Source organism: Cupressus sempervirens, chromosome 10 (assembly GCF_028749045.1).
Source record: "Cupressus sempervirens isolate cs-2001-9-10 chromosome 10, ASM2874904v1, whole genome shotgun sequence".
NCBI classification, from domain to species: Eukaryota; Viridiplantae; Streptophyta; class Pinopsida; order Cupressales; family Cupressaceae; genus Cupressus; species Cupressus sempervirens.
The window spans coordinates 892,837,637-892,852,082 of NC_143127.1; the positions used below are offsets into that span (position 1 = coordinate 892,837,637).

The window sequence follows — 14,446 nt, forward strand, 5'->3', positions numbered from 1 at the left end:
TTATTGAGGGATCTTCATTGTACCCTTCATCTAGATTTTTGGCTATTGGGGACTTACCTAATCTTCTTTTGTCTTCAATATTGTTGAACACTACTTAACATTTGTAAATCACCATATTCTAGCACTTAGTTAATTTTCTAACTTCAAATGAAGACGATCATCTTACACATTGACTATTATTATTATATATTGTATTTCATTGCATTAGATACTTGCAATACCATCCAAGGAAGGGAGTTTGAAGGTAGGTTTTTATAATATTTAAGCAAACATGAAGATTTCTGTTAAGTAAATTGAATAATTAATAAAATTGATTTGTTTCTCTTTTCTATTATATGTGAAAGCAAATATAAGATTGATCATTTTTTATTTCTAGATTTAAAAATCTATTTCCCATGGATAAATTTTTATATTTAGATATAGACTTTTACTTGCTCCCAATTTTTCTTATTATAAACTTAAAGAACTCATGTATTACAAAACTATCAAATATACTAGGTATGTGGAGATAGAGACTCTTACCGACTCTCAACTTCTAATTTGGAGAAAAATAAAATCCAAATATCAATAAATTATTTCTCAAGTTAAAAAGGACTAATTCTTCTAAGCAATGAGAGCAAGCAACCATCTTCCATTTGTTGTTAATTCACAGCTCTATGGGCAACGACAAACAGAAAATTCTCAAAGAGTTTGCAGCATAGGTGACATAAGCAAATCAGGAGAATATTCTCGAAAGACGGCCATGTTTACCACCAGGGAAGGCATTGAATTAGCTGTTTATCTATAAATATGTATTAGAGCAGTGCTTTGAAGCAAAAATATACAAAGTAATATAATACTGGCTTTCTGGTGTTGCTTTTCTTTGCATGCGTGTGTGAAGGTAAAGAAGTGAATTACATGCAAAATGGAAGCTACATGCCGGGGAAAGTTCAGAGTGGGGATGTAGATTTAGTCGAATTTCCTCTAAATTTAGAGTACTTGGAGGCCGAGTTCTTTCTATTTGGAGCTCTTGGGTATGGTCTAGATGTAGTTGCACCAGATTTTCCTGCCGGAGGACCTCCACCAGTGGGAGGCATCAAAGCCAATCTCACCCCTGTCGTTCATGATATCGTTCTGGAGTTGGCTTACCAGGAAGTTGGTCACCTCAGGTGAGTATGCGTCATAAAAATTTATATGCTTTTCCTATCAGATTAATGTCTAAAAGTTCCTTCTCATCAGAGAAAAGAAGCCTAAGTTTGATGATAAGTCCACTTGTTACAGATTACAATTCATAATTGAATTATCGGTGTTCTATGAACTGCCAATAAAGAGCAGTCTACTAATCTTTTCTTTTATGTGATTATAAATGCTTCTGAATGAATTAAATTGGGTTGGAGTTACATGTTCTGTATGTGTGACAGCTTAATTTTTTTATTTAATTTTTTCTTTAGTATAAGATTGACAATTAACTAAGAACAATAATTTACAATCATTCATAATTTCTAATTTTTTAAAATTATATTCGGCTGCTTGTTGTAAATTCTTTAGCTTTTAGTTGATCATAATCAGTTTTCTATAGAATTACTTAATTCCGAATTATAATATAACTACTATTGAGATTGTTTTCAACTGGATAAGTTTTCAGTTGTGTTCTACCCTTTGTTCTTATGTTAGTTTCCTTATAATATTATTTTAGATTATAATTTGTGATTTATAATTAGTTCTTTCTAAATTATATACTAAATTGATTTTTGTATGTTTAATAAGAAACTATCAACTTGAGATGGGCTATAAAATAAAAAAATCAACACAGTCTAATTTAAGTCAAAGTTGTTATACTAATTGGCAATTGTAGGCATATGTAAGTTCTTAAAATTTTGAATTCTTCATTTAGGTGCACCATATTGGAATTGTGAATAGGAATATAATAGAAATACTTATTCAAATTTTGGCCTCAAAATTAGCATTTGCAATTCCACCTAAATAGGTGGAATATTCCTATTTTAGAAAATATACTTTTTTTTGGTGTAATTCCCCATCAAATTCTGGCTGGACTAAACAAAGAATAGGAATTTATGTATCCTATTTTGAAGTATAACTATTCCAGAATAATAGTTTCTATTATCATATTTCTATTCCCACAACCCAATCATAAATTAGAATGGTTACATAAAATACAAAACTAAATCATATACAGTTATACGAATTCCATAGAATGTAAAAACTTTTTTTTTTATGTGATTGTAAATGCATTTTAACAAGTTTGCTATTGCACTTTCAAAGAACCATGTGTTTCACAAGAGGACAAAGCACATTGACACAAGGTATCACTTCATTAGAGATCAAGGATGCATCATACACCAAGCACAAAGTATACATCAAAAATAGATTTCTTACCATGATTTGTTATAACATTAATTGTGCCCTTTCCACTCACTTCCACTATCTCATTATTTCCTAACTTCACTTCGGATTTAATTGATCTATCCAAACTATCAAAAAACTCTTCATTGCCTATCATATGATTGCTACAACCACTATCTAAAAACCAGAAATCATTTGAACTCTCTTGGGCTACATTGTAAGTAATGAACAATGTCTCAGAACTACTTTCAGAAAAATTTACATTTTTCTTACTCATATCAACTTTTTTTTCCCGACACTCATTTGCAAAATGTCCAAACTTCTTGCAGTAATAACATTGAATATTTGATTTATCATACCTTTGTACTTTAACAAGTCTGCTATTGCACTTTCAAAGAACCATGTTTTTCACAAGAGGACAAAGCACATTGACACAAGGTGATACTTCATTAGAGAGTTAGTTAATAGTAGAGAAATTAATCTACAGCATTGTAGATCAGAGGAGCAACTTGCAGATATCTTCACCAAGGCCTTACCACAAGTACAGTTTGAAATTTTGAAGGAGGCTTTGAGAGTTGTAAATATTAAAGAAGTTTTGTAATAGTTGATAGTAGAAATTATGGGGAAGTGTTAGAAATATTAATTTCTACTCTAATCCGTCAATAAATATTTCTAGAAGTGTAGGTTTAGGTTTAGGTTGTGTCGGCTATAGCAGTTTCCAGAACTCTATAGATAATTGTCTTGTTTGCAAATGTCAAAAATTTCTATAGATTGTAAACTTGCCTATAAAAGGGAGTGTTGTGTATCCATTTTGGTCAATCAATAAAAAGGTACTCAAATATTGTGCCGCAACACATTCATTACATTTCATATTTTATTTTAGTGTGCCTCTACCTACCCATCACTGTGTGTGTGCAATATTAGCTCGTAGCAAGGCTTCTTGGAGTAGAATTTGGGTAGGATGCAGTGATACATGGGTTGTTGTATGAGAGGTTGTTTGAGAAGGTGAAGCCATACCCATACACTATTGCAGAGTTCACGGACAAACTTTCCATGCTAAGAAACAGTCTTGGGCACACCGTAGATGTGGATAAAGGTTTGCAGGTAGGAAAATAGGAGGGAGCAGAAGGAAAAGTGAGTGGCAACATTTTTTAAGGTGATAAGTACTCCATAGTATTTTCACAAACCCCTACTGAAATCCTGAGGATTGTTTACTCTAGTGGAAATGAGTGCATGCCAGGAGGATTCTTCCCTCACGGTGGAAGTGGAAAAATTGCTCTCCTATCTCAAATGAGAACACTCCATCTCCATCTCTTTCACAGAATAACTTTGTATTAAAAATTGCACCACATTATGTTGGTGCGATGGTTATGCAAATTAGAGGTTTAAATAATAAGATGGGTTAATAGGTTTCAATAGGATTTTAAATAAATTATTAAGTTTTACCTACTTTCTTAAGTTAATATAGCATGCATTATTGAAGATGTGAAGTATTAAATATATATTGTCAACATATACTTTTATATATCTAGGATTATGTATAAAAACATGTTCTAAATTATCAAGTTCAAATGATTTTGTTGAAGTTTAATAGTCAATTTGTTATCTTTGATTCTTGAAGATGGAATACATCCATTAATTTTTGGAAGATTTGTATATTGTTTTCAAAGTTATACAAGAAACATTGTTTTAAATTCATAATATAAAATAATTTAAAGAATTTTATTTTTCCTAATTAACATACTAAATAATCATGTAATGGTATTCAATTAAAAGAATTATGCATTTTTTTTCTCAATTAAGATTCTAAAAGTTCATTAAAATATGTTTCAAATACTTGAGTTCAATATGTTAAACGTAGTGGTTGTTGTTGTACCAAAAGATCAACATATCAATACCTAATATAACCACTAGACTTATAGAAGATAGACGTGGCTATAAAACCATGTTGTGAGTTCTATGAGGAACGTTGGCACACTACTAGCAACACCCCTACTAGAATCACTTGTCACAACCTATATGGATTTGAACTTGCAAGAAATCTAACAAAATAAACCATCCACAACTTTATCATATCTAAAACCTTTAAATAAATGCAAAGAAATCAATGTCATAATACATAACACCAATATTTTTCTCTTCAAGAAAACTCAATCAAGGGAAAAACTCAAGTTGGGATCAAATCCTCTAGATGATGTACTAGAGCATATTAAACCTTGTTAGAGGCACAATGGGGAATGTACATGCATTCAACAACTCTTTTGGACTTACTTCTCTAAGACAACAAGGGAAACAACTTTGATTGGAACAAACCCACTTAAAATAATAAGGGAAACAACCCAAGGAGTGAGAAAAAGTTTACTATTGATAAAAATCCACTCAAATGAACTAACTAACTATAGTGCAAATATAGTTTCTTTGAGACACAACATTAAATTCCACTCATACCTCTTCTTAAATAACTCTAAACTTTTCTCTTATTCAAAATCACATTGTGATAATCCTCTCATCAATACACACATCAAATTCACAAATGCAATAAACTTACTTTCAATCAAATAATCCTCAAGAAAATTTGCAAGAATATAAGAATATAGACATCTCCATGAAGTATCATAAATTGTAGACCAAGATTCTGCCCCACCAAATTTTTTTGATCAAAATGTCAAATCATTATCTAAAATAGTTCATCAATAAATATTGACAAACTAGTCTATATCAAATCCTTTGTAACTTTACCAAATCATTTCACAACCATATGCAATGAAAAATATAACATGTAGACTCATCAAATATTATTTCATAACAACTGCAAGCATGCATCCTAGTGTGTCTCCACTGAATCTATCTTTGTCATGATTTTAATAATAGGTACTCTATTTGATAAAAATATATTTTGACATCAATGATAAAAATTTCACTCTCAAATAGTCTAAGATAAAAAACCAAAACAATTATATAGTAAATATTACATCAACTCAATATAATCAAAGAACCTAATTGCCTTTTGTATATGTGTGTTGATTTTCCTCTCTTATTTTATTGAACGTCAATAAATGGTAGCAAGAAATCAACATTATGGTTGGTTTCTTTGCTAAAATATTTACTATCATACAATACACAAAAATAAATACTCTATATAATCTCTCACTCAAACTTTGATTGACTCAAAAGAACTTGTAGCCAACAAATAGGACCAAAACTAGTTACCCTCTAATACCGATTGTAAGAAAGTAAAGGAAAGAGGAAATGATTCCTACACTAATCATGAGAAGGATAATATGAAAATTTGAACTTAAATATTATAGGGAATTCAAGAGAACAAATAGAAGCATAAACAAAATAATAATAAACATGTGACATAGTGAGTTATAATGGTAGAAAATCTAGTGGGAGATAAACCCCCATACTCTAAAACCTTCTGCATTGATGGTTCCCCTCTTCTTGTTTCCCTTCTCTCCATGGTCAAACCCTCATGTATACATGTTTCTATCCATCATTTAGGAGTCACGTCTTTAGCCATGTCACTATGTGTCAGTTGACTTATATTTATATGTTTTTTTGTGAGTTTAGGGGTATACTTTAGCTATAGTTTACTTAAGAATATTTAATATGGATTTATTTATTTTTAGCATTTCTTTATATTGAATCTTTTAATTATACTTTGCATTTGAGTAAATCTAATCTTTCTAATCAATTTATCATAGTTTACTAATTAGATATGAATATTATCTATTATGATTTCTATTATAAAAAACTTGACAAGATACTTCTTCATTTATATTTAATTGTTATGATCTAATGTTAATTTCACTATTGGAGGGGATATTATAGTGTGCAAGTCCTGGAGTAGCACATGTGAGAATTTTTAAAAATTGTGAGCCAACAGTGTTATGTAATTTTGAAATAATTAATTATCTTAATGTGGTCCCATTATAATTAATTGATAAAGTCTCAATGCTGACTCAAGAAAAAAATTTGAGGACATGGTAAAAAGGAAGATTATTTTCCTTTTGGTAAAGTGTGTGTTGTGTAGGAATTGTGATTGAGAAGTGAAAACAAGAGAAAAGTATTTGGTAAATGCGAGTAAGAAATCCAAGGGATTATTGGATGCAAAGTTGGTGATCTAGTATTGAGATCAAAAGAAGAAGAGCAGTCTGGTTGACAAGATAGAGGAAGAGGAAGTTCAAGTACAGTTCATTTATATTATTCTACAAGGAATGATATAGATATCATTTGGATAGTGGGTTCATTGGTCTTGCCCATGAAGCTATTTGGATAGTGGGTGCATCTACCTTCTACAACTCCTAATAGGGTTAGCACAACTCTTAACAAGGTTGGAATCTCCTAACAAGGATTCAAAGTATCCTAACATAGACTGATATGTACTAAAAAAAATTATTGACTCCTAATAGGGTACATCCTCTAATAAGGAATATTTATATTAGTATATCATTTTATGGGTACCATCCCCACTAGGGCTTTTCCTCTAATCAAGGGTTTCTCTAGTTAATGTATCTAGTGTTATTGTGCATGATTATCTTGTTATAGTTGTTGATCATATTGATCATATTGTTAAGGATTGATAAGGTTGATAATTATTATAATAGTTGGATAACTAATTCACCCCCACCCTCCCGCCCCCACCCCCAAACCTTTCTTAGTTATATTGGTAGAATTTACATTCTAACAATTGGCATCAAGTCCTTGAAGAGAAAGCTTGACAACTTTGGGAGATCAATGGTGAGTCACATTAGAAAAGAAAATCTTAAGTTAGATGAAGGTAATCTGGATATTCAAAAGATGGATCTTATTGGTGAGATATCATAATTGTGTATAGAATAGAGCATCAAGTTTCTAGATTCAAGATCCTTTTATTCCATACAAAATAATAGAAGCATCAAGGAAACTTGTGGCTTAGTTGGCTATATATGAAGCTTGGTTAGAGATAGAATAGGGAGAGTGGATGATATGAGATGTTGAGAAGTGAGATAGATGTGAATTTAGATCATAACTTCATAAGTTTATTGTATATGGTCAAAACCTAGATGGCCTCATAATTGAGCATGTTGATTGAATTATTTTAATTATTACATGTGTGTGGATGCCAGTTGTCTAGCATTATATGGTTTTAGTTCCATGGTGTTCATGTGTTACCTAAATTGTTTCTATGTGTAACTCTAAGTAGGAATTGGTGTATGCTTGAGTTAGAGTATTTTTCTTTTTGAATATACCCTTCCCCTACATCATCAACTAAATTCAAAAACCATTTATTGAAAAATATGGTTTGATTCCACTCCCTCAACCCTAGAAACAACCATGAGTGATAAAAATAAGAGGGAATGTAATACTAATGATTACATCCTGAATGGGACAGTGATGAGATCAGGGAGTACACAAGAGTCAAAGTTTAGAGTCCAAAAGATAGGCATGATGTGATACAAAAGCAATTAGACCATTTCGAGTCATGTACTATATGTATTGTTATCTTGTTCATTAATTGTTTAGTTGACAACATTTTTGAAATTCTATAAGAACTAAGTCATTTATTGTAAACATGTAATCATGAAAAAGTGTTTTTGCCACTAATGTCAAAGGGGGAGATTGTTGGTATCTTTAAATATTGTTGTCTATTAGTGTCAAACACTTAGTCATATATAAGGAAGAGTTAGTTGATCATCACTACAACCAAGCTACTCTGTATAGGTTGAATCATGTGGAAGAATTTTAAATAAACATGTATATGTTGAGCTCTATAAGGGTCAAGAAAGTATTTGGTTGTCAAATATCTTTAGTATAAGATAAGTATAGTGTATGCTGAGAAAGTCAATAAATAGTATAAGATAAGTATAGTGTATCCTGAGAAAGTCAATAAACATACATGTCGAGTCACGTAAAAGAAACCAAGTAAGTTGAGATAGAGCTACATTAGCAAGAACATTGATGACTGAGTGTTAGAAATAGTATGTGTCGAGCAATATAGATTTGACATTAAAGTCAGAAACTCATACAAAATTTGAGGTAAATAGTTTCAATATGATATAGTCATGATATTTAATATTTGTAGAGTTTTTTATAGAGATTATTATGCGTTTATGATGTGGATCATATATCCCTATGAAGAGTGTGTTAGAAACAATGAATACATAGAGGGTGGGGAGGTGGGTGGGGTGAATCAATATTCTACAAAAAAAATTCACCAAATAGATATTATTAATTACTTTGAACCATGCATTAAAAAGTAAACAAGCAATGCTGAACAATAAAAAAGTAACCATATATAAGGAGAAATCATAACACTATATTTTGTTAAGTAGGGAAACCTTGGCCAAGGGAAAACCCTGGTAGGAATGATCCATAAAGATATACTGATATATATGTTACTTGTTAGAGAATTGACCCTATTAGGAGTCAATAAGTAAATTTAGTATATAGAGTTCCTATTAGGAGACTTTGAATCCCTATTAGGAGATTCTAACCCTATTAGAAGTTGTCAAATAAAGTATGCAAGAAGAGCTCATTGCCCAAACATGCACTTTCAATTACAAGAAGAGCTCACTGTCAAAACAAGTAATTTTCTCTAGATTTCTGGTCTTTTATTTAACCAATCATTCATTTCCTATTTGTGTAGCATAATGATCAGTTTTCTTTAGTGCAATCATTTCATTTGATAGAAATTTACTCAATTTGAATTGTGCCAACTTTGAATCCCTATTAGGAGATTCTAACCTTGTTAGAAGTTGTCAAATAAAGTATGCAAGAAGAGCTCATTGCCCAAACATGCACTTTCAATTACAAGAAGAGCTCATTGTCCAAACAAGTAATTTTCTATAGATTTTTGGTCTTTTATTTAACCAATCATTCATTTCCTATTTGTGTAGCATAATGATCATTTTTCTTTAGTCCAGTCATTTCATTTGATAGAAATTTATTCAGTTTGAATTGTGCCAACTTTGAATCCCTATTAGGAGATTCTAACCCTATTAGAAGTTGTAAAATAAAGTATGCAAGAAGAGCTCATTTCCCAAACATGCACTTTCAATTACAAGAAGAGCTCACTGTCCAAACAAGTAATTTTCTCTAGATTTTTGGTCTTTTATTTAACCAATCATTCATTTCCTATTTGTATAGCATAATGATCAGTTTTCTTTAGTGCAGTCATTTCATTTGATAGAAATTTATTCAGTTTGAACTGTGCCAACAGTAGAAGGAATCTTCTTTTGTAGTGTCTGCCCTAGTTTGCATTTTGCTATTGTTGCCAAACTCTTTCTTAGTGAATTTATATAAATTAATTCTAATTAAAAGATTTAATTAATGATTTAATTAAATGAAAATTAAAATGATATTTTAATATTTTATTTTATGTTATTAATTGGGAAATTAATTAAATAAAAGAATTAAATTTGGAGATGAAAGTTATAAGTTTAAATTTGTAATGTGATAATATTTATTTAATTTAATAATAATATATTTAGAGTTCATTTTTAAATAAATGCTAAATATTATTATTATTTAAGTTAACAAATATTTTATCAATAAATTTTTGAAAGAAATTAATTTATTAATAATTTCATGATAAGTGCGTGAGATTTAAAATTAATAAATTAAATTGAAAAGAGTAAAGTGAATATTAAATTAATTAACGTGCATTATTTTAATATTTATTCACATAGGAGTATGCGAACTCTTGTGAGTTGTCATGTTGACAACACAGGAGTTTGCACTCTAATTATGCACATGTTGTCTACACTTAGGAGATAGCGCATTATTTGAGCACATGGTGTCTACAACATTCTAGACACCTCATCATGTTTATCTTATTATCGTGGAAGTTATGTGCTTAGTTGTCATGCTTATTTCTTAGTTCTTTCTAGACACATTCTAGATGCATCTTAGAGGCCTTTATATAGAGGCTCTCCTAGTGTGTATGGACATCCTCATATGCTTCTACGTGCTTCTAGTCACTTGGGGGTTCGTTTTTGGAAGAACTGCAAATGTTGGAGGATGAAGGGATTCTTCTATGAATTTCTAAGGCGTAGTAAATTAGCATCAGTGCCCAAGTAGGCACTTGTGATTGTATTGCTTATTCTATTATGCTCTCTCTCTCTCTCTCTCTCTCTCTCTCTCTCTCTCTCTCTCTCTCTCTCTCTCTCTCTCTCTCTCTCTCTCTCTCTCTGTCTCTCTGTGCTAAATAATTGTTTCGATAGTTCTTGTGATGGATGCTTTATATAACAATGTTTTAAAGAAATATTCATTAGTTTTGTTGAGGAGTATGCACTCTTTCAACTATACCTTGGGTATATTTCCATTTACTTAAACCTTGATTTCTGGTAGGCTAAAGTTCTCACTCTATGAGCTACCTTTAAATTTTCCACACCTATCATTTGAATGGTTCAAAGAATATAGACACTTTATATAATACCGATAGAATTCATGAAGAATATGAACACTTTATATAACGGTGATACCATGTATTATATCCACTGAGGGTTATATATTCATTAGATCTAGAGAAGTTATAAGAAATAGTTTTTAGATACAATTGTTGATTAAGGACAAATTTATTATAGACCCATTTGCATAAGAATTTAATGTCTCATAAAACTTTCTAGTTGACTATGTGAATGACTTGAAAGTCAATGCAAAGTGTTTTTGAATTGAAGCAAGAATGATATGAATGGATATAGTTGGTCATAAGCATTTGCTATCATAAACCCATGTCTATTACTCTTGCATTTCAAAAAAAATTGGTTCTTAACATAAAAAAAGGTCTACATCCAAGGAAATCTTCAATCAAGAGTTTAGCAAGAATGGAAATCGCTCCACATTATCACTTATGGGAGATTAATAGCTAAATAGCTACAATAAAAAAAAATTCCCTCATAATTGGTTTGAAGAACATGGTCTATGATTTATGTATGGGTATTGTATTAAATCAACGGTGCTGCTATGAACCATCTATAATTCTTCAGAGAACCAAAAATTTCATTCAATCAAAGGTGTCATTAATCTTGAAAAAATAATTTATACAACATTCAAACCACGTGAATCATAATAGTGTCTTCCAACCAAAACTATAGTATTCTGTCAATTAACATCTTGTCATGCCCTCAACATAAGTGTAATGTCCCCATTTTAGCAGTTGACCAAGTGTGTGTGTGTGTTAGCCTTGTTCTACATGGTCCTGAGGGCTAATGAAGGGTTTAATGGGATCCTGGAGTGTTTTTACCTAGTCATTTCTAGTTTGGGCCAAAATGAACTTGATTTACTTAGTTTCAGGCATACTTACTATTTTTAGTAAGTCGGCAGGACATAGTGCAGGTCAATTTTGGTGATTGGATTTGATACTCCTTAGTGAGAGCTTTTCGATGAGCTATCACTCGCATTATTCAGAGTCTGATTGCTAATACATTTTAATGCCTAAAGTTTTATTGAAGTAACATCTAATTTAATTGTAAAGTATTAAAGTGTTACTTTAATATTTATTTTATGGGGATGTGTACCCAAGGGAGACATAAGGGGTATTTTAATATATGTTTTATATACTACACATCTTTTATCCCACATTTCCCATATGAGTTGAGTGGACACTTGGAAATAGAATAAAAGGAAGCATTTGTGGCTTCATTAGCCAGGTTGAATATGAGAAGAAATTGGTGTGTGAGTTGCAGCTCCATTCTTGGCATTTGAGGACATCTATCCTTTTTTGTAACATTCTAGACGTCATTCCCTTGGGGTTTGGCCTTTGGAATTCTTTGTTATTGGCTTCATTATCAGGCAATTTAGTTGCATTTCCAGCTACAGGCAGATTTGGTATTTTGCTCATATCTTCTTCACTACTTTTTTGACACTTATGTCACTTTGAGGGAATGATATTACGAAGGTAGTGGACTGAATGGAGGACAAAGCACTATAGCAGCAAGTTCAAAAGCATGGGCTAGAGTATTATGTCAATACTGCTAAAGTAATTAGTGAGTTGATTAATCTGCCATGTATTTGGTTTTATGAATTCTGAAAATAACATTTTATTAGCAGCAGTTCATTTCCACTTTGCATATTATTGTAGTTTCTTTCTTGTTTATGTTGTATGATACCAATTCCATGCACAAAATACAGCAAACAAATAAATGTCTAATTTTCGGAGTTATAAGGGGTTAAAACATTAAACGGAGAAATAAGAGGTTGAATGCAAACTATTTGACATAATTCCTTTCAGCAAATTGGTTTAGTTTTTTTGGGACATCCAGGGGTGTCCATTACAATGGTATCAGAGCTATAAGTCATACCATCCTATGGAGGTCTTATAGGGAATTTGGAATAGCTGGATAGAGGGAAAAGTGTTTGACGAAATGTCAAAACACTAAAATCAGAAATAAAAAAAATACAGGCTAAGCATTTATGTTCGAGCATGTGACAGGGGCCTTATAATTTTTGTGATACCAGAGCAAGACAAAATAGGATTTCGGACTTGCAAAGAAAATAGTCTAGTATATCCATGCAAGGGGACATTGAATCCAGCCATACAGACATAGAGGATATATTCTTTGATCAGGACAACAATATGGGTGATCGAGATGACAGGAATATAGGATTAGGTAGAGGCGGGAATGCCAGTCTAGATCAGGGGGACGTAATGTTCAAACAATTACTGGATACATTAGAGCAGGGGAAGCGTATGTAGCAGGAGTAGAATAGGCGAATGGACATGATGTTGTAGCTCATGGCTAGACAGATGGGTGTCAATATTAATCCAGGTGATGCAAACAACAAAAATAATAACATTGAGGGAAACAATAACAATGGGGGAAACAATAACCATGGAGGCCAAGGAAACAACAATGGTCTTGAGAATAACATTAATGGTAATAATGGACATGGCAACAATGGGAATGAGGCTGATAACTTTAGACACGTTGCACGCCCAGTGCGGACTACGAGCTCGAGACCTCTTCTACCCACCTTCCCACCTAGAGATCCGGTTCAACCAGTAAACGAACCGCAGATTACCGAGTTACAGGATTAGTTCAGGAGGGACTGGGAGGCTAGTGGATCGGAGTTTTAGGTGAATATTTCCCTCAAAGATTATATGGACTTGAGGATGAGACACATGCCTAGAGCAAGAGGGAGGAATCAAAACTTTGAGCTGAGAAAGAAAGTTGGAAAACTTTCCTTACCTTATTATGATGCTTCAGGGAAGATGACTGCACGAGCTTGGGTGCAGAAGGTAGATACATACTTGTAGCTAAATCTTATGCCTGAGGAGGAGGCTATCAAGTATGCAGCTATGCACTTGGATGGCATTGCACATGAATGGTGGCATCATGGCATGGTGACTTTGGGGCATAATCAGATTACATCCTATGAGGAATTCACCGAAACATTGATTGAGAGATTTGACACTAGGGATCTCGAGTTACATTTCAAGGAACTAGCACAGTTAAAATAGTCAGGTTCTATGGATGCTTACATTGCTGAGTTTCAGTGCTTGTTTGTACTTGTTACTGATATCTCTCCTAGGAGATTGGTGGTGTTATTTTGTGATGGTCTTGCTGATCCATTACGAGGTTGGGTGAAGGGACATGATCCACTCACCTTAGCTGAAGCAACTAAAAAGGCATGAGATTTAACCCATTCGGTATACAAAGGAAAAAACCATTCAATAGATTCTTCCTACCGCAAGGACAAAGACAAAAAACGGTTTTAGAAAGAGTATAGCAAACCCAAAGAAGGATCAAAAGGACTAGACAATGAAACCTTGAATGAACTTCGAAAGAAGAAGTTGTGTTTCCATTGTAGAGAGCCTTGGGACTTATCTCATAAATGTTCTCTCAAGGCTAAGGCAAATCAAATGGAGTATTTTTCAGCAGAAGATTCAGAGTCAATGGGGGAGGATCAGCACTCTGATTCAGATGAGGGTAACACTATAGAGGAGAGTAGCATTCCTAAGGATGATAGATCGTTGGCACACTTAACAGGGGCCCAAAAGGCAATCACATTTAAGGTTAGGGGTACTATCCAGGGGTAGAAAGTGATATCTCTTATTGACACTGGGGCTACACATAACTTCATAGATGCACAGTTGGTAGCCAGGAGAGGGTTACAG

The 14,446-nt window shown here is 32.5% G+C and overlaps 1 protein-coding gene across 1 annotated transcript; it reads left to right on the plus strand.

Moving 5' to 3' along the window:
* Positions 1 to 610: 610 nt before the first annotated feature.
* Positions 611 to 13,024, plus strand: LOC149536864 (desiccation-related protein PCC13-62-like). The gene is made up of 3 exons (XM_089806360.1): positions 611 to 775; positions 832 to 1,148; positions 12,925 to 13,024. Exons 1-3 carry the CDS (start codon positions 611 to 613, stop codon positions 13,022 to 13,024), a joined length of 582 nt encoding a protein of 193 aa, XP_089662486.1.
* The last annotated feature ends 1,422 nt before the right edge of the window (positions 13,025 to 14,446 follow it).